Below are 18,510 nucleotides of genomic sequence, written 5' to 3' on the forward strand. Positions count from 1 at the left end.
GCAAATAATACTCCCGTTTTATAGCAGTTTGATCCATTCCTGGTTTCACTATAAGTTTAATAATGAGACACACCTAAGCTTGTTACCTATACACTGTGGCAAATCAAGCTGGTAGTAAAAACCAGAAACTGCTGTGCAATATGAGTCTTATTGCCATTCCTGGTATATTTAATAAATCAAATGGCTGATTTAATTAGATCAGAAGTGTTTCTCAATGTCTTTGTTTGTCGTTGAATTCGAGCACTGTCTGTCTGCAGGGGTTTAACCAGCCTGGCACGCAGTTTCAGGCGCTTCCAGCAGAGGGCATGGGGGTGTGGCCACTTTGGCAGGGCGCAGTGAATCAGCAGAGCCACCAGGGGGAGCAGCCAGGCGGAGGTGTTTCCGGTGAGAGCAGCCTAGTCTGGGGATGTTTCTGTGTGTGTTTCTACAGCTCTGGACAAAAGTGTTGCATCACCCTATAGAATGAACTAATCTTGCCTCATAAAGTCGCATGAAGACCTGCTGAATAATGTTATATTAACATATTCAATCCCATACGACTTTATATAGTGTTCCCGTATCCTTAAAAAAAATGTGACATTTCAAAATCTAACATGAAATGCTGTGCTGCTAATAAAATGATGAAGAAGCAGCTGCTTGAGTTTTTTGATGATTGATGAAGGCTCCACAATGAATAGATTATGGAACGGAGCACCTCCGTGTGTTTATCGCTACGGATTTCAATGACGTGTGAATTCCTTCTTTCTTTTTCATTTTCCGACAGGACATGCTGTCGATTCTGGAGGAGCAGGGACCCGGGTTCGGGAGTGACTAGTTTGCAGAACTGCCCATCTTCACCCCCCTTTAACGAGTAGAGTGTGAACGCAAGCCTCTGAAACAACAGGAGGTAAAGCACAGTGGAGTGAGGAGCTGCTGTCGGGACTTTGTGGATCAGAGGGGGTGGTTGGGGAGCTCTGGGGGGTGGGGGGCTGGGGGGGCTTTTTATTTTCACATACTAAGCGTGTGATTTCTGCATCGCCCCCACTGGGGAAAAAGCAGGTGAAATAACAGCAGAGACAGGCAGGCAGGCAGGCAGGCAGGCAGGCAGGCAGGCAGGCAGACAGACAGACAGACAGACAGGCAGGCAGGCAGGCAGGCAGACAGACAGACAGACAGACAGACAGACAGACAGACAGGCAGGCAGGCAGACAGACAGACCAGGAATCGGAAAGACTAAAAAGATACAGAACTCTGCAGGAAACGAAAAGATGCAACGATCATGAGCAGCAATAGCCTACTGTATATGATTGTATCACAGTGTAGATTTAAAGGAGAAGAAAATGCCTATATAAAATATATTGTTATTATTATGATTGGTTGTATTTTTTCCTCTCGATATTACTTTATTGTCTTATCTTTATCATGTTATCCAATTTAAATTAGAATATTGTTTTTGTGTTTGTTTGTTTTAAACAAAGCAACAATATCATGGCTGTACAGTGAAGAGAGTCACTTTGACAGAGACCTATCTGTGCTGTATGTAAGAAAAAAATTATAATCATTTGTTTTTGCGCAATGGACAACTAAATGTTTTCACAAAACAAATATATATATATATATGCATGTGCACATTTTGATATTTTGTTTAAAAAAACAATGAAACATCCAAGTTCTGATCACCTAATTTAAGAATAAAAATTAATAAATAATAAATAGATATATGGGTATATCTATCTATATAGATATATATAGAAAGTTATAGAAATGCTTTTTCCAACCAGCTGAAACACTTCTGCAATGTAGAGCAATGTCGTGCCCGTTGCTTTGTGATCCGCTCTGAGCAATGCCGTGCCCGTTGCTTTGTGATCCGCTCTGAGCAATGCCGTGCCCGTTGCTTTGTGATCCGCTCTGAGCAATGCCGACGCCCACACAGTTGGTTAAACATCACCGAGCGAGCTGAGAGATCCGCCCCGTATGTAAGCGCAGCAGATCTCGTTTCAATGTTGAAAGCACAGTGCGCTGTTTACTGCGGGCTGCACGGCGCGTATTCAATCACACTGCGCTTCGGACTCCAGGAGCGATGGCATTCTGTTCTATCTGCTGTCTTTTGGTTTTCGTCGCTCACTGTAAGTATCCGATTATTCTAACATTGATTTGCTTTATTTAGATAGATATGTATAGATATCATTTAATTTTATAATAGGGATTTCAAACAGCTCGTCTTTTGCAGCAAACTGCGACAAGGTTTATGTAAATAAGAAATGAAAGTTGAGATTGATTTTATCTTACATCAGTTGGTATAATATAAAACTGCAAGGGCATCCTTTTCTATCGGCTGGCTTTTGAGTTTGATTGCTCAACGTGGTGAGTGCTGTAGGCCCATTCTAGTAGTTTATAAAGTGGATTTATTTTTGCAGCAAATTAATAGGTTTAAGTAAATACGAAATGAAAGTTGAGAAATGGATTTTCTCTTACAGAATTTGATATAGTGTATAAATATTTAACGCCTGGTGACTGATGCAGTTCTTGGTCGACATTTTCCCATTTCGATCCCAACTCTGTTTTAATTAAATAGCCTATCTATATATTAATTAAATACATTTATTTTTTGATGTATTTATTTGAATTTAATTTGAATATGACTTTAAAAAAAAAAAAAAAAAAAAAACGATGAGCCTGTATGGCAAACTGAATATAATAATAATTTAAAAAATTCTGAACATAAATTAGATTTCAGCTAAAATACATTATCGATGGATCTTTTTATGTGTATTTTTTGGATAATCGCAAAGTTATTTAGAATATATATATATATATATATATATATATATATATATATATATATATATATATATATATATATAATTGGAATTTATGAATTAATCAATATTGTCATTATTTTCTTGTGCGTAAAGTGCGTAAAGAAAAAAAAAACTTGAGATAGTAAACCTAGGAGGGGCGACCCGTTGCTTCAGGTGTGATTTTGTGAGAGCGATCCGACCCGTCCGGACAATCCGATTCGGCGAACCCGTCCCCTTCTCCTTTACTGGAACGGGTTCGGCTGGTTCGACACGACAGTCCAGGCTGCTGCTCCGAGCAGATCCGATGAAAAAAAGACCGTCTGCGCTTCTAAATCACGCCTTTGCGATGCTTCCATATTCACTGATTTGGTTTCATTGTATTTTGTATTTTTGTTGTTTTACAGATGGACTGGCGGGACTCGTTGTTGACGCTTTTCCGACGTTACACACCGCGGAACCGGGCGGGAATATCACGCTGAAATGCGGAGTTGATACAAGGAAAATAAACGCTAATCTATATGCCGTTACCTGGTACCGGCAGGAGCCGGATGGGCGAATCCAGATGATCACATACCTGAGTACTGGCTACATAAAAGAGGGTCGGTATTCCGGAGGAATCGACAGCAAGAACGGACAGTATAATTTAACCATTGCGGGCCTCCACAGAAACGACTCGGCCGTGTATTTCTGTATAGCGAGAGCAGCAGCTCTCCAATTCGCACCCGGGTCCAGCACCAAACTCGTTGTATCAGGTAAGTACCTTTACAGTAACTCGGTTCTGGAAAGAGGAATCCGTTTTGAGCTGTTTTAAAATGTATTTCGGTTCTGTTTGTTGAAGTAAGGCGAATGGGGTTCCGCTGGCTGGGCAAGGGCGTAACTTGTTGATGTGAAGCGAGGGAACACGAAGCCACTTTTTCAGGACCATGTGGCTTGAAACCTGGTTCCCGGAGACCGGGAGACCTGGTTTGAGGTTTGCTGTATCAAACCCCAAGTCTCCCTGCCTGGTGTGCCGCGCAGCGGCCTGAAACCTACAGTCTCCTGAAACCAAGTTCCAAGCCCCAGAGCGGCTCCGTGTCCCCTCAGCTTTAAATAGGCATTGTGTCTGAAAATATAGACCATTGGGATAGATGTCTCTATGCTGATTAAGCAATAGCGTGTCTGAAAATGCATGTCATTATTCCCTTATAAAAGTGCCATAGTACAAGCAAAGCAGTGTGATAACGCACAGTGAAACCAGAGAGGTCTGAGAAGCATTGTAAAGCACAGAGAGGTGTGGTAAAGCATAGGGAAGCATTGTAAAGCACAGAGAGGTGTGGTAAAGCATAGGGAAGCATTGTAAAGCACAGATAGGTATGATAAAGCACAGGGAAGCATTGTAAAGCACAGAGAGGTATGGTAAAGCATAGAGAAGCATTGTAAAGCACAGAGAGGTCTGGTAAAGCATAGGGAAGCTTTGTATTATAAAACCTGGCAAAGCAGGGTAAACTAGTAAATTCATACATAAACATGGGAAAAGCATGGGGGGACAACTGCAAAATTGCCGCGCAAATGTACCCTGGTAACGTATTTGTATAAGGGTACCCTGCAGTAATACTTTACGGCTTTTGCCATTGGAACCCTGGTTTCTGTAGGTTCTATAAAGAGACATTCTTAAATATTGGACACTAGAAGGAAGGATTCTATAGAATGCGTTCAAAGGGTTCGAAATAGAATCATTAGAAGTTCTATAATTGGAGTTTTAATATTTGTAATTCCTCGTTTGGAGTCCAAAACGCATAAATGTAAAAACAAATTGCTAAAAAAAAAAAAAAAAAAAAAAAAAACTCAGGGCCCTAACTACCCTGCTTTACATTCAGAGACAGAAGCTGACAAATGAAATCAAACAATATGTGATGATGATAATTATTTTTTCATTTATAATCAGAGAATAATAAGAGCACGCTTTGGGTTTACAATGAGAGTGAACAGCAGAAAGTGAGCGGTGTGAAGAGTAACGATAACATTTGATCCCTGACGTCAGCAACTTCACTTTGTTTTTCAAGGTGACTAAACTTACAATATATTTGTTTATTCAAAGACCCCCTGACTGTCCCGAGTGTGGAGTTATACTCTCCGGGTCTGTTTGAAGGCGATTCGGACTGGACCGAGCCGGTTCCGGTGCTGTGTTTGGTGAGAGACACGTCTCCGGGGCGGCACCGAGTCCTCTGGACTATCGGCGCCGAGGCAGACGCGCCGGGCAGCGCGGAGGAGGGAGAGATCGAACCCGACGGGTCCTATAGCGTGCGCAGCTACGTCACAATCAGCGCAGATCATTGGAACAGCGGCGCTGTAAAGTGCGAGGTTTACAACAACATCACCAACGTCACAGAAAAAGTCTCCGCGTCACTCCGAAGGCAAGGTGAATTACGTAGCTGAAGGGTCATTATTTGAAATTTGAGCAGAAAAAAGTTACAATGTAAAAAAGCTGCTTTTGCATATTCTGTTAAAGAACACACACTTAAAAACACAAAACATAGTGTGATAATGATAATAATAATAATAATAATAATAATAATAATAATAATAATAATAATAATAATAATAATAATAATAATAATAACACATTATAATGTGTATTGTTAATATCTGCGGTGCATGTTTGGTTACAGATTGCGTTCCTGTGTTGTTTTACGGACTGCCCCCCTTTCTCCTGCTAATTCTGGTCCTGGTGTCTGTGGCGTGTGTTTACAGAAGACTTCATAAAACTAAAACCGGTAACTGCTGGATATTCTCTTTGTGATCGCTGGTGTTTCTGCATTTGAAATATCCGCATATCATTCATATCATATACACTAGACCCTGTTTATTACATTTTACTGAACTATGAAGTATTATTATAATAAAGAGGCTTGGTGGTCCAGTGTTTAAAGAAAGGGGCTTGGTACCCCAGAAGTTCCTGGTTCAAATCCCAGCTCAGCCCCTGACTCACTGTGTGTGACCCGAGCAAGTCACTGAACCTCCTTGCACTCCGTCCTTCAGATGAGATGTAAAACAAACAAGATCCAATTGGAAGTCACTCTGCAGCAGCAGCAGTGGTTGTTGATGATGCATAGTTCACCCCCTAGTCTCTGTAAGTTGCTGTGGATGAACGCGTCTGCCAATGAATAATAATAATAATAATAATAATAATAATAATAATAATAATAATAATAATAATAATAATAATAAAAAGCCTGTTTTGTTTATTTGATTGCATTTTTACTGAACTATAAAGTCTTGCTATAATAACATGGTTTTTTTTTTTTACAATCTATAGATCACAAGTCCAGCGATGCTCCCTGCCGTCCCCAGCGCCCCGCCCGACACAGAACAGTCCAGGATTACTCGGTAAACGATCTGATTCAGGGTTGTATTTATTTATTGATAGACAAAGAGAAGGAGAGGCGATACCTTTCATTGGACTAACTAAACAATAATTAATCCCAGGCTTTCAAGACCTCAAGGTTTCTTCTTTAGATGAAAGTAGAAAAGATAGATTATTAATGCAGATAGGGATTCTCAACCAGTTCACAAATCATAGTCAATACATTTATAGAAGATATTAAACCAAAACAAAATACCTGCTATATGTAGCACATACTTGTGTCTAATTACGATGTGGCTTGTGTACAGTAATATGTAACCAATGCACTATTGCAATACTAATATGCCATTGTAGATATAACTTGTGATCCTAACTTGCTGCATCCTAGTAGTATTACTGTACTTAATGTAAACTACACTGTATTTAAATATGAGGCTTGCATTGTAACCCTGTGCTGTCCTCTAACACCTGAACCCTTTCTCTTTCTTCTCAGACGGAGTACGCATCGCTCAATCTGTGATGCTGATCTATAAATGCAGCCGTGGAGATGTTTGTATTGTGGAGAGAGAGAGAGAGAGAGAGAGAGAGAGAGAGAGAGGGGGAGAGAGAGGGAGAGAGAGAGAGAGAGCTGTATACTCTTTCAATTCCAAGTCCAATTCTCTGTGCATTTACATAGTAGTTAGTAAATACATGCGTAACACAATTACAATGTTATTTTGCATTGTTACAATGTACTTACAGTGGAAATCTCTGTGCTTGATATAACCCTATCCCTAACACTAACCCTAACCCTTTGCTGATACCGCTGTGTACTTGCATATATTGTGCAAAAAGACATCCACACTAAGCACTTTGTAACTATGCATAATACCATTGTAATGATGTGCCAGTCTGCATGCATTTACCAAATACAAAGTAATGAGAGACACTTCATGTAAAATATTAAATTTGCAGACGACACAAAAATAGGAGGAGTGGCAAACTCTGTTGCAGCAGCAAAGGTCATTTAAAATAATCTAGACAGCATTCAGAACTGGGCAGACACATGGCAAATGACATTTAATAGAAAAAAGTGTAACGTATTGCACGCAGGCAATAAAAATGTGCATTATAAATATCATATGGGAGACACTGAAATTAAAGAAGGGAACTATGAAAAAGACCTAGGAGTTTATGTTGACTCAGAAATGTCTTCATCTAGACAATGTGGGGAAGCTATAAAAAAGGCCAACAAGATACTCGGATATATTGTGAGAAGTGTTGAATTTAAATCAAGGGAAGTAATGTTAAAACTTTACAATGCATTAGTAAGACCTCAGAATATTGTGTTCAGTTCTGGTCACCTCGTTACAAAAAGGATATTGCTGCTCTAGAAAGAGTGCAAAGAAGAGCAACCAGAATTATCCCGGATTTAAAAGGCATGTTGTTTGCAGACAGGCTAAAAGAATTTAATCTATTCAGTCTTGAACAAAGAAGACTAGGTGGCGATCTGATTCAAACATTCAAAATCCTAAAAAGTATAGACAATGTCGACCCAGGGGACTTTTTCGATCTGAAAAAAGAAACAAGGACCAGGGGTCACAAATGGTGATTAGATAAAGGGGCATTCAGAACAGAAATTAGAAGGCACTTTTTTATACAGAGAATTGTGTGGGTCTGGAACCAACTCCCCAGTAATGTTGTTGAAGCTGACACCCTGGGATCCTTCAAGAAGCTGCTTGATGAGATTCTGGGATCAATAAGCTACTAACAACCAAACGAGCAAGATGGGCTGAATGTCCTCCTCTCGTTTGTAAATGTTCAAATGTTCTTATGTTCTTATGTTCTTTTGTATTTTTGTATTTGTATTGAAATGAACTTTAAACAGCCGGACTCAATTTCAAGCAAGCCTCTCATGCTGCACGCCCACAAATCTTTTTTTTCTTTCTTTGTTGTATTCTAAACATCTTGTATATTATTATGATATCATATAAAAACATATTTTGCTGAAGTACTAATAATAGTCACTGTATTTGAATAATTGTACATTTAAATAGTAATAATAATAAAAATAAAAGTGTCTGTGAAAAAGGATTTGAACAGGTGCAGTCTTCTTCGGTGTGTTGTGAGAATCATGAGATGTGATCCATATTAAAAGGTGATGTTGTTGTTTGAAGATAGCGCTCCCATTAATACAAGTACAGGAACACTAAGAATCTTAACATGAGTGTGATTGCACACGTGGGGCTACCTGGGATTCGATTCCCATTGAAGTTTAAGTTTATTTCTGCAACCCCTCAGTAGTTCATTAAAGGTGCAACCACTCCCATGGTAATTATTACATTGTGTGTGTCGTCATTGGAAGGGAAAATGTACAGACCCCAATGCAGGGGAGTTCAATGATTTAAATGTATTAACTGAAAGCAGCGCCCACCCCCCCAAATGCAAAAAAAGCACCGATTCTAATCCAGCATGCACGTTCACGATATGAAGCATGCAAGGAGCCGCCTTTGTGCAGAAATACCCTTCTGCCGATTGCAGTCTAGTGGAAAATCACCTCGCGCTGAGAGAGCTCGTTGCGGGTTTTGACAACACGCGTCTGCACTGAATACCTTGTGAAAGCAGCGTGCATTAAACCGCTCCACAGCCTCTATGTTAATACACACCGGAGGACAGAATAACTGAATACACGAACCACGAGTTAAAAACACACGCGTGCCCACATGGAAACACTAGAGCAGGGTGCGTGCATGTATTTTATTTCTCTAATATTGGTTTGTTTGCGCGTCTTTATGAATTCATAAAATGACCACAACGTGTTTATTTTTAGAGGATATGAATAGAAAAACAAAACACGAGGTTATTTTGAGGGACAAAAAATACAATCAATTAATTGATCAGTCTTTTAATACTAGAAACCACAGGCTTTATTGGCGAAAGAAATTGCGCATTGCAGAATTTGCTAATAAAAGCATTTTTTTATTTTACTAAGGGAGTTATTCAGTTAATAGTTAATACTAATATAGTTAATATATAATATAGTTCATATTATATTATATTCAAGCTGTTCTGAAAACGCTTATGGTATCTTTAAAATCATACAGTTCAATATAATTTGTGCAGCTTTACGCCTAATGATCCACACAAGACTCGAGGTGTCAGGTTGCAGCAGCGAATTAGCGAACCTTTAGAACCTTGTGCCCGATCTGCGTGCTTCAGAACAGGAGGGGATGTCATTGTTATAAAACGAGAAGCAAATTCGACAACACCGACGCGCTGAAGCGACCATTAAACACGAACCAGACTATTAGTAAATTGCATTTGAAAATAAAACAGAACCGGTCTATGATGAAAAGCGCCCCTTTTGCTGCTGAACGCTTTGTTTAAAGGAGCTGTTTCAGACTGAAAATGAAATGCAAACTCTGCGTGTTAACTCGGCACAGTGAGCTGCAATCCCCTATTGACTGCAATAGCAACATACTTTCATGTGGATTTTAATAAGCCTGTTACACGACGCACGGCAAAACAATCCGCGACTCTACATCAAGACTAGCTTCCAGACTCCACAATGAAATGCACGAGTGTCTTGAGATTATTAATGATAAAGTGAACCTTATTCTTATTATTATTATTATTATTATTATTATTATTATTATTATTATTATTATTATTATTATTATTATAGTATTTGGTATACGGTGCTCTTTCCAAATGTGTGCGTTTCAGATATATTCATTCTTTAGTTTTCTGTTGTTTTTCAGATATGTGTTTTATTATTTAAATTATATTGTAATTGTAATATAAAGACACCTGGTCCCAGGACTCAGTGACATGTGTGGGTGTGTGGGTGTTGGGGGTGTGTGTTGGGGGTGTGTGTGGGGGGAGGGGTGTGTAACGGTATCGACGCGCACTATAGCCGTTAATCGGGTTTCAGTGCTTGTGGTTTATTATTTTCCACTGAAGATCAGCACCAACGCGTGGTCGTTTCAGACAGACGAATCGATCAATAAGGTGCAAAAACCACCCATGCAATTTTCATTTTAATCTTTTGTTATATATAAATATATCTAAGTATTGTTCTGAGTGTTTTGAGACAGGAAATAACAGACAGCCTCTCTTCTCTTGCGCAGTAAGGTCCCCTTCCCGCTCAGAACCAGACTCGACCGCCACGCCTGTCTGATCCACACAGCACCGCGCTTCTTTCCGTGTCTACAGAGCCCTGTGAGGCGGATTGCAAACGAGCGCCTTGTCTCAATGGAGCGCTTAGTGCGTAATAGAATGATCCGCATTCTAACTGTGGCAACATTCTATTCTGAAGGCAAGTCTTTATTTATTTATTTATTTATTTATGTACTCCGTCTGAGAAGAACGAGAAATTATTATTATTATTATTATTATTATTATTATTATTATTATTATTATTATTATTATTACCTCCACCGTTTGCTTTCAAACTGTCACTGAAAAATGTGAACATTAAAATATAATAATAATAATAATAATAATAATAATAATAATAATAATAATAATAACTAACCCTATCCCTAACATTAACCCTAAAGCTTTGCTGATACAATTGTGTGCTTGCGTATATCGTGCATTGTAAGTGTGCATAATATCACTGTAACTATGTGTAAGTAATGCTAAGCATGTATACAAATACACAGCAATCAGAGACACTTCATGTAAAGTGTTTACAATTACTGGAAGAATTCTTCTTTAAATCGCATGGCGCAATATCTTGCTCTTAATTGTATTATTACTTGTACTGTGATACTTGAAATGTATTTGCTTACGATTGTAAGTCGCCCTGGATAAGGGTGTCTGCTAAGAAATAAATAATAATAATAATAATAATAATAATAATAATAATAATAATAATAATAATAATAATAATAATAATAATAGGAGATGCATCCTCAACATTAGTCCTGTTTTATTATAAACTCATGCTATCTGTGTCTCTCTATGTATTATCATTTTTTTGCAGTTTTTCTTTTTCTCAGTGCAAATCCCGCTTATTATTTCGCTCGGGTCGGACAGCTCGTTACCGTACCCTGTGTCTTCGAATCTACCGATCAGGTCCGCTGGTTCCGAGACAACGCGAGCGGGGGACTAACCGAGCCATTCCCTGGTGAATGCGGAGATCCGGGCTCCCAATGCAGGATCACCAGCACCGTAGAGAGCAATAGAGTCACGTTAACAATCCGGGACACGCAGAGAAACGATAGCGGGCGATATTACTGCGCTGAAGGCAGTGGCGGCTCTCTGAGATTCTCAAACGCGTCCGTTGTGATCGTGTCTGGAGGTGAGTTTATACAAAGAGCAAATACAAAACACAGTAAGATTTTATATCGGGGCAGCTCAAGAGCGGAGAACAGTGTTGATAGTTACATCAGGGTTAGATACGAGTGCAAGTGAAATACAAGATCCTACAGATTGGGTTCAGTGCAGGATTAAATACAATAAAATATGGGAGCAGATAAATGCATCTGCAGAGTGCGATATAGTCCAGAAGGGAAGAGTTGAGCTGTACAGGTCTGACGAGGCGCAGGAAGCTGGACAGGACGTCAATGGCTCATACTTCCACATAATTAGTCCATTGTATCAATGTATAATAACATCACAATGATTATTATTATTTATTTCTTAACAGACGCCCTTATCCAGGGAGACTAACAATTGTTACAAGATATAACATTACTTTTACATACAATTACCCATTTATATAGTTGTTTTTTTACTGGAGCAATCTAGGTAAAGTACCTTGCTTAACGGTACAGCAGCAGTGTTCCCCACCTGGGATTGAACCCACGACCCTCCGGTCAAGAATCCAGAGCTCTAACCATTACTCCACACATGTATTTACTAAGTAACCCAAATTTGTTCATTAAACGCAATTACCCTGATATTGCCCATATTAATTCAATGCTATAAAATGCAATTAAATACAATATTATTATTATTATTATTATTATTATTATTATTATTATTATTATTATTATTATTATTATTATTATTATGTTTCAGATGATTCCTCAGTGTCTATCCTGGCCCCCCTGGCTGTCTCAGGCAGCGCGCTCGATTCCAAGTCGACCCTGACATTAGTGTGTCTAATCCGGGGCCTCTCCTCGCCTTCGGTTCCGGTCCGGTGGTTCATTTCCGGTAACCTCGTGGCGGAGGGAACGCCGAGCTCCGGGATGAAAGTGAAGGAGGGCGGAGAGGGACAGGGAGACGGAGAGAGCTACGCCGCTACAAGCCGCCTGACAATCCAGATGGAGACGTGGAGAAGCGGGTCCAAGTGCGCATGCAAAGCGCAGCTGGACAGGAACACTTCTATCCGCAGCGGGAGTGTTTCATACGCTGGGATTCACGGGGAGGGTCAGTAATCTCCCCCTTTCGCGTCTTTATCATTAATGAGTCATTTATGAGACGCTTTTATCCAAAGCGATTTACAAAGGTGAACGATGCATCAGCAACTGCTGCTACAGAGTCACTTCCAATAGGACCTAGTTTGTTTTACGTCACATCCGAAGGACAGAGCACAAGGATGTTCAGTGACTTGCTCAGGGTCACAGTGAGTCAGTCAGTGGCTGATCTGGGATTTGAACCTCCTGGTATCAAGCCCCTTAATCTAACCACTGGACCACCAAAACTCTTATTTTGTAACATTTATATTATTAAAAAAAAGAATAGGCTGGAGCAGGCTTGAGCAACAGATACACGTTTTATGTTTGTGTATTTGTACCTGTGATTATTATCGTTGCTTGGGTTATTTAGGATAAGCAGAGTAAACATGTTAATGTGGGGAGTTGTTTGTGTTATTTTTAAGTGTAAGTGTAATTCTAATTGTAATTACTGCAGCGTAATTGTAACTGGAATTGTACTCAATTGTAATTGAAATGTCAGTAAACAATTCTGCTGTAACTGTAATTGAACCCAGGTCTGGTTGCAGAGCGGTGCCTGGTTCAGTACGCTGTGTTTTCCGGGGTCTCCCTCCTCGCTCTGTCCGCGGCTCTCTGCGGCTGCGCGCTGTGGACCCGCCGTCGCTTCAAACCAGGTACCGTCCCGGCCGCGCCCTCCCTGTGCGCCGATGCGAGTTTATAGCGCTACAGACAGTGATGGTTCTGCAGCGGGCTAGCGAGTCAGTGCTCCGCATTGTATATCTCTATAGACACGATTTAATTACTGATACAAACACTTTCAAAATTATTATTATTATTATTATTATTATTATTATTATTATTATTATTATTATTATTATTATTATTGTATATATGACGATGGTGATAAATAGTGCTGTTATTTATATTATGCTATTAATGTTATATCAGTATTAATAAAAAACGTATTCGGACCTGCTGTTATTAACAATGGTGTTGTTGTTCAAATGTATTTTGTATCCACTGTATTCATGTAGTTTTGTTGCATACACACACATTATATATGTGTATAGATAGATAGATAGATAGATAGATAGATAGATAGTGTAAGAATAGAGATATGTCAAACACCAAATTCCAGTTTCAAAACCCAAGGTTGCTTTATTGTAATCACACTAGAGCGAGTTCACATAGCGTTTTTATACATGCATACAAAACAACAAAACTGTTCTTGCCTTTTTCACGTTAACCTTCACAAACTGTTCGTTCTCAGTACTTTCCCGTTATCTGCTAGCCTCCACTCCTCTTCTTGCAGTCTGTTCTCTCTTGAGACATCTGTTTTTAAGTGTTTATCAACCCCAGACAGCTTCTGCTTACAGGCAGGATTGGTTTACAGAAAAAGCAGAAGCAGCAATATTAATGCAGAAGTTGCTACACCCTTGTTTTGATTCAGTATTATTTTCTTAATCTAACATGCAGACTTTCATTAACTGTTAAGTTTAATTATATTTTGTTAGTAATTATACATTGTTAATTCAAACCATCATTAGCAATACAAGTAATGAAAGAATTATCTCTTACAATATCTATCTATCTATCTATCTATCTATCTATCTATCTATCTATCTAGATACACACTGTGTATATATAGATATTAGGACCCCAGTGGTCTGTGATTAAGGGGAGGGGTCGGGTCTCTCATTCTACACCGCGAGCCAGCAAGTGGTATTACTGCAGAGTGCACGTGCTTCATTTCTGTGCAGTTCTTAAGCAAGGTTACACAGTGTCTGTATTATAAGAAAGACGTTAAGAAGCAGGTTACCCGCGGGGCTGTTACCAGCCGCTTCTCCCTGCCGCTCATTACCGCGTCCCGGGGAGATGCTATTGGTATTCATCTATCGACACTCAGCCTCGTTCTGATACTCTGTCAGTGACGTCTCAACTTTGCATTCCCAGCGTCCACTGAAGACTCCACGCATGTAATTTACAAAAGGACCCCCGGCAGCGGAGATACAAAGGTAAAGTGCCCATGTTCAATTCACCGGCTCATAGGAGGCTATCATGCATGCAGTCACCGTGCTGAAAGGGTTTATACTAAAGCTAATCTGCGGCCGTGCATCAATGGGAACCTTTGTGACGTTTGCATCACTGCAGCAGGTCCTGATTTGGAATCCCAATTGAAAGTTATTGGCTGAGAGGTTCCGCTATTGGTATGTGCTGTATTATTATTGATGATATATTATTTAATAAACCCTGTTGATCTCTTGCAGAGGAGAGGTGAAGAGGACAGTCTGGTCACCTACGCGAGCTTGGAGTTTGAATCCCAGAAGAAGAACAACACAAAGAAGAGACGCATATAATAATAATAATAATAATAATAATAATAATAATAATAATAATAATAATAATGAATCCTTCAGAGAAGTGCGATTGTTAACCGTTTCACTAAACCACGCCTCTCTGTACTTGCCACTGTGGATAAGTATGACGTCATGGCCAGACCACGCCCCCAACCCCCATCTTAATATCATTAGTTCAACAGTAGTTTTTTTTTTTCCATGCTTGTTTGTGATTTGTAACGGATGCAAAGTGAATACGATTAATATCTGTTTAAAAACAGAATTAACAAATGCTGCTTCATAAAGTCGAATGAAACCTGCTGAATAATGTTACGTTAATTATTGAATTACACACCGCTTTGTAGTTTCCAATATACTTAACGAAAAACTGACAAAAATTGAAAGAAATTGACTCCTACTGCACAGCAGTTTCACCCATTCCAGGTTTTACTACCAGCTTGATTAGTCACGATGTGTAGGTAACAAGCTCAGGTGTGTCTGATTAGGGACCTGTTTGTCACTGAATGACCCCGGTCTGCGTTACCGTGGCGATCATCGCTCTGCCACACTGAAACGAGAGAGAGAAAGAGAGAGAAGAAATCAATACAGAATATGGTACAATGTGCTGTACGACACATCCTGATATTATTATTATTATTATTATTATTATTATTATTATTATTATTATTTAGTCATTTAGCAGACGCCTTTATCCAAAGCGGCTTACAGAGACTAGGGGGCGAACTATACATCATCAACAACTGCTGCTGCTGCAGAGTCACTTCCAATAGGACCTTGTTTGTTTTACGTCTCATCCGAAGGACGGAGCACAAGGAGGTTAAGTGACTTGCTCAGGGTCACACACACACAGTGAGTCAGTGGCTGAGCTGGGATCTGAACCTCCTGGTATCAAGGCCACTTTCTCTAACCACTGGACCACCAAGCCTGCTCGACACGTTTCATGAATTTAAAAGTAAATAAGAAGACATTCAATTTGAATGCTACTCCGATACCAGCTGTTTCTGATACAAAGACATTTCAGGATGGCTGTATCACGGTATGAGGACCTGCTAAATAAACAGGGTATAGACCGTATTCTGAAGGGTCTGCTATATTCAGTCTAGATCATTCGGATTTCACCCCCCATCGTTCTTCATCATCTTCCTCAGGTTGTGAACGAGGGTGACCTCAGTGGGGACAATCTGAGACAGACAGACAGACAGACAGACAGACTGGATGACCAAGATTACTTTATAAAGAGTAAGGAGCTTGCATACAAATATACCTATACATACAAATATACATATCCATAATATATATATATATATATATATATATATATATATATATATATATATATATATATATATATATATGAAAAAGGAAATCTGCTGTGTGCCAAAAGGATCACAAAAAAAGAAAAAGGACATGTGGGTACATCATGTGAATAATTGACACAAAAATCAATTCTACATCAGGATGTTTCGGACTACAAGTCCTTCTTCAGCTGGATGGAAAAAGCAGTAAATATATGCATATGTATTCGAAAACATAAGCTACACAGAAATCTAATAAAACAACACATATTCAAACAGCACCCTCAGTGAACAAAGCACAGCATAATGAATGAGCAGGGAGCACAGCAGGATTGTAACTGCCAGCCTCCTGTGATCTGGAAGCAGACACATGGACAGCTCTTCAATACAAAAATATAAAGTCTGTGTTAGTGTTCATCTGAACAAAGCAGTCAGACATTTCTAACACTTGAAGCCTACATACAGACAGCTGAGATCAGCCTTTTATTAAACTGGTCCATTTTAAAGGGTGTGCATCTTAAATCTAACTGGCAGTGCACTCTCGTTCTCTACCAGTGATATCAGGGACAGGACTTCACTATATCTGGCACTTCTGTCACAATTGCATATTACATGTGATATCTACACAGCGTCTTGACGTGCATGGCAGGTCATTTTAATGGAATTATTTGCTAGAACCATTAAAAAAAAGTTATTTCATTAGCCTTTCATGCCTTTTCACACACACGCACACACACACGTACATACACGCAGGCAAGCACGCACGCACCCACGCACGCTCACACAGCATTTCAGTCTCATCAATGCAATTTATAGATTCAGCTTTTTTTATCACAGTGGTTCTGTAGTTTTATGGCAGCTGTATAATAAATGGAACAGAAAGACAGAACTACAGAGCTGTCAAAGAACACAAGTCTGTTGAGGTTTGATAAACTGCAGGTCAGTGTCTGCTGTCCACAGGGTTTTTATTATTATTATTTATTATTATTATTATTATTATTATTATTATTATTATTATTATTATTATTATTATTTCTGTTTATGCATTCGATTTTGATTTGCACTAAAGCAGTGCAAACATTTGCAATATTTTTTTTAAAGCGGTACAAGACTGCCACTCTGTGGTGGAAATGAGGTGATGCAAGAACTATCCCAAGTGTGTAACAGCTCTTGCAAGGAAGAGCCTGTGTCTTTGGTAAAGTGATCTGGCTCTGAAGAGCGTGATGTACTGGGTTTGCACCCAGTGTCCTCCTGTGTATTAGGCTAGCTTGCCTTGTCACTGCCTGCCAGAAACATTGCTACACAAATATATTATTATGATTAATTAGTCATTTAGCAGACGTTTTTATCCAAAGCGACTTAGAGACCATGGAGTGAGCGATGCATCATCAACAACTGCTGCTGCTGCAGAGTCAAAAATCAATTCTAAATCAGGACGTTTCGGACTACTCTCTCTTCCCTGCAGTACCCCTCTCAGCCCCTACGTGTCTCTCTTATTATTATTATTATTATTATTATTATTATTATTATTATTATTATTATTATTATTATTATTATTATTATTATTATTATTATTATTTAGCAGACGCCCTTATCCAGGGCGACTTACAATGACAAAATTACAGCAATAACATTGAAACACATTGATCTCAATAATAAAATGACATACATCGGCATAATGATACAAAATTAATTAGCAAATTGGAATGCTATCGGGCCCTGAACAGACACTTTACCCTTGCACAATATCTTGTCATATATATATATATATATATATATATATATATATATATATATATATATATATATATATATATATACACAGTGCCTTGCAAAAGTATTCAGACCCCTGACCAATTTTCTCATATTACTGAATTACTAATGGTACATTGAAATTTTGTTCTGTTTGATATTTTATTTTAAAACACTGAAACTCAAAATCAATTATGTAAGGTGACATTGGTTTTATGTTGGGAAATATTTTTAAGAAAAATAAAAAAAACTGAAGTATCTTGCTTGCATAAGTATTCAACCCCCACTCATTAATAATCAATAACAGCATTAAGTCATTTGGGGTAAGTATGTACCAGCTTTGCACGCAGTGTCGGAGTGATTTTGGCCCATTCTTCTTGGCAGATTTGCTCCAGCTTGTTCAGGTTGGTTGGACGACGCTTGTGGACAGCAATTTTCAAATAGTGCCACAGATTCTCAATGGGATTGCGATCAGGACTTTGACTGGGCCACTGTAGGACATTCACCTTTTTGTTCTTGAGCCACTCCAATTTTGCTTTGGACTTGTGCTTGGGATCATTGTCCTGCTGAAAGGTGAATTTCCTCCCAAGCTTCAGTTTTTTAGCGGACTTAAGCAGG

The 18,510-nt window shown here is 39.1% G+C and overlaps 2 protein-coding genes across 2 annotated transcripts; both read left to right on the top strand.

The window, feature by feature from the left end:
• Positions 1-1,972: 1,972 nt before the first annotated feature.
• Positions 1,973-7,362, top strand: LOC117965084 (uncharacterized). The gene is made up of 6 exons (XM_059007578.1): positions 1,973-2,105; positions 3,185-3,532; positions 4,858-5,178; positions 5,429-5,533; positions 6,076-6,146; positions 6,617-7,362. Exons 1-6 carry the CDS (start codon positions 2,060-2,062, stop codon positions 6,641-6,643), a joined length of 918 nt encoding a protein of 305 aa, XP_058863561.1. The 5' UTR covers positions 1,973-2,059; the 3' UTR covers positions 6,644-7,362.
• A 3,699-nt stretch (positions 7,363-11,061) lies between these two features.
• Positions 11,062-15,412, top strand: LOC131705227 (uncharacterized). The gene is made up of 5 exons (XM_059007561.1): positions 11,062-11,410; positions 12,133-12,483; positions 13,046-13,162; positions 14,442-14,503; positions 14,756-15,412. The coding sequence occupies exons 1-5, from the start codon at positions 11,071-11,073 to the stop codon at positions 14,843-14,845; spliced, it is 960 nt and encodes a 319-aa protein (XP_058863544.1). The 5' UTR covers positions 11,062-11,070; the 3' UTR covers positions 14,846-15,412.
• The last annotated feature ends 3,098 nt before the right edge of the window (positions 15,413-18,510 follow it).

Source organism: Acipenser ruthenus, chromosome 35 (genome assembly GCF_902713425.1).
Source record: "Acipenser ruthenus chromosome 35, fAciRut3.2 maternal haplotype, whole genome shotgun sequence".
NCBI classification, from domain to species: domain Eukaryota; kingdom Metazoa; phylum Chordata; class Actinopteri; order Acipenseriformes; family Acipenseridae; genus Acipenser; species Acipenser ruthenus.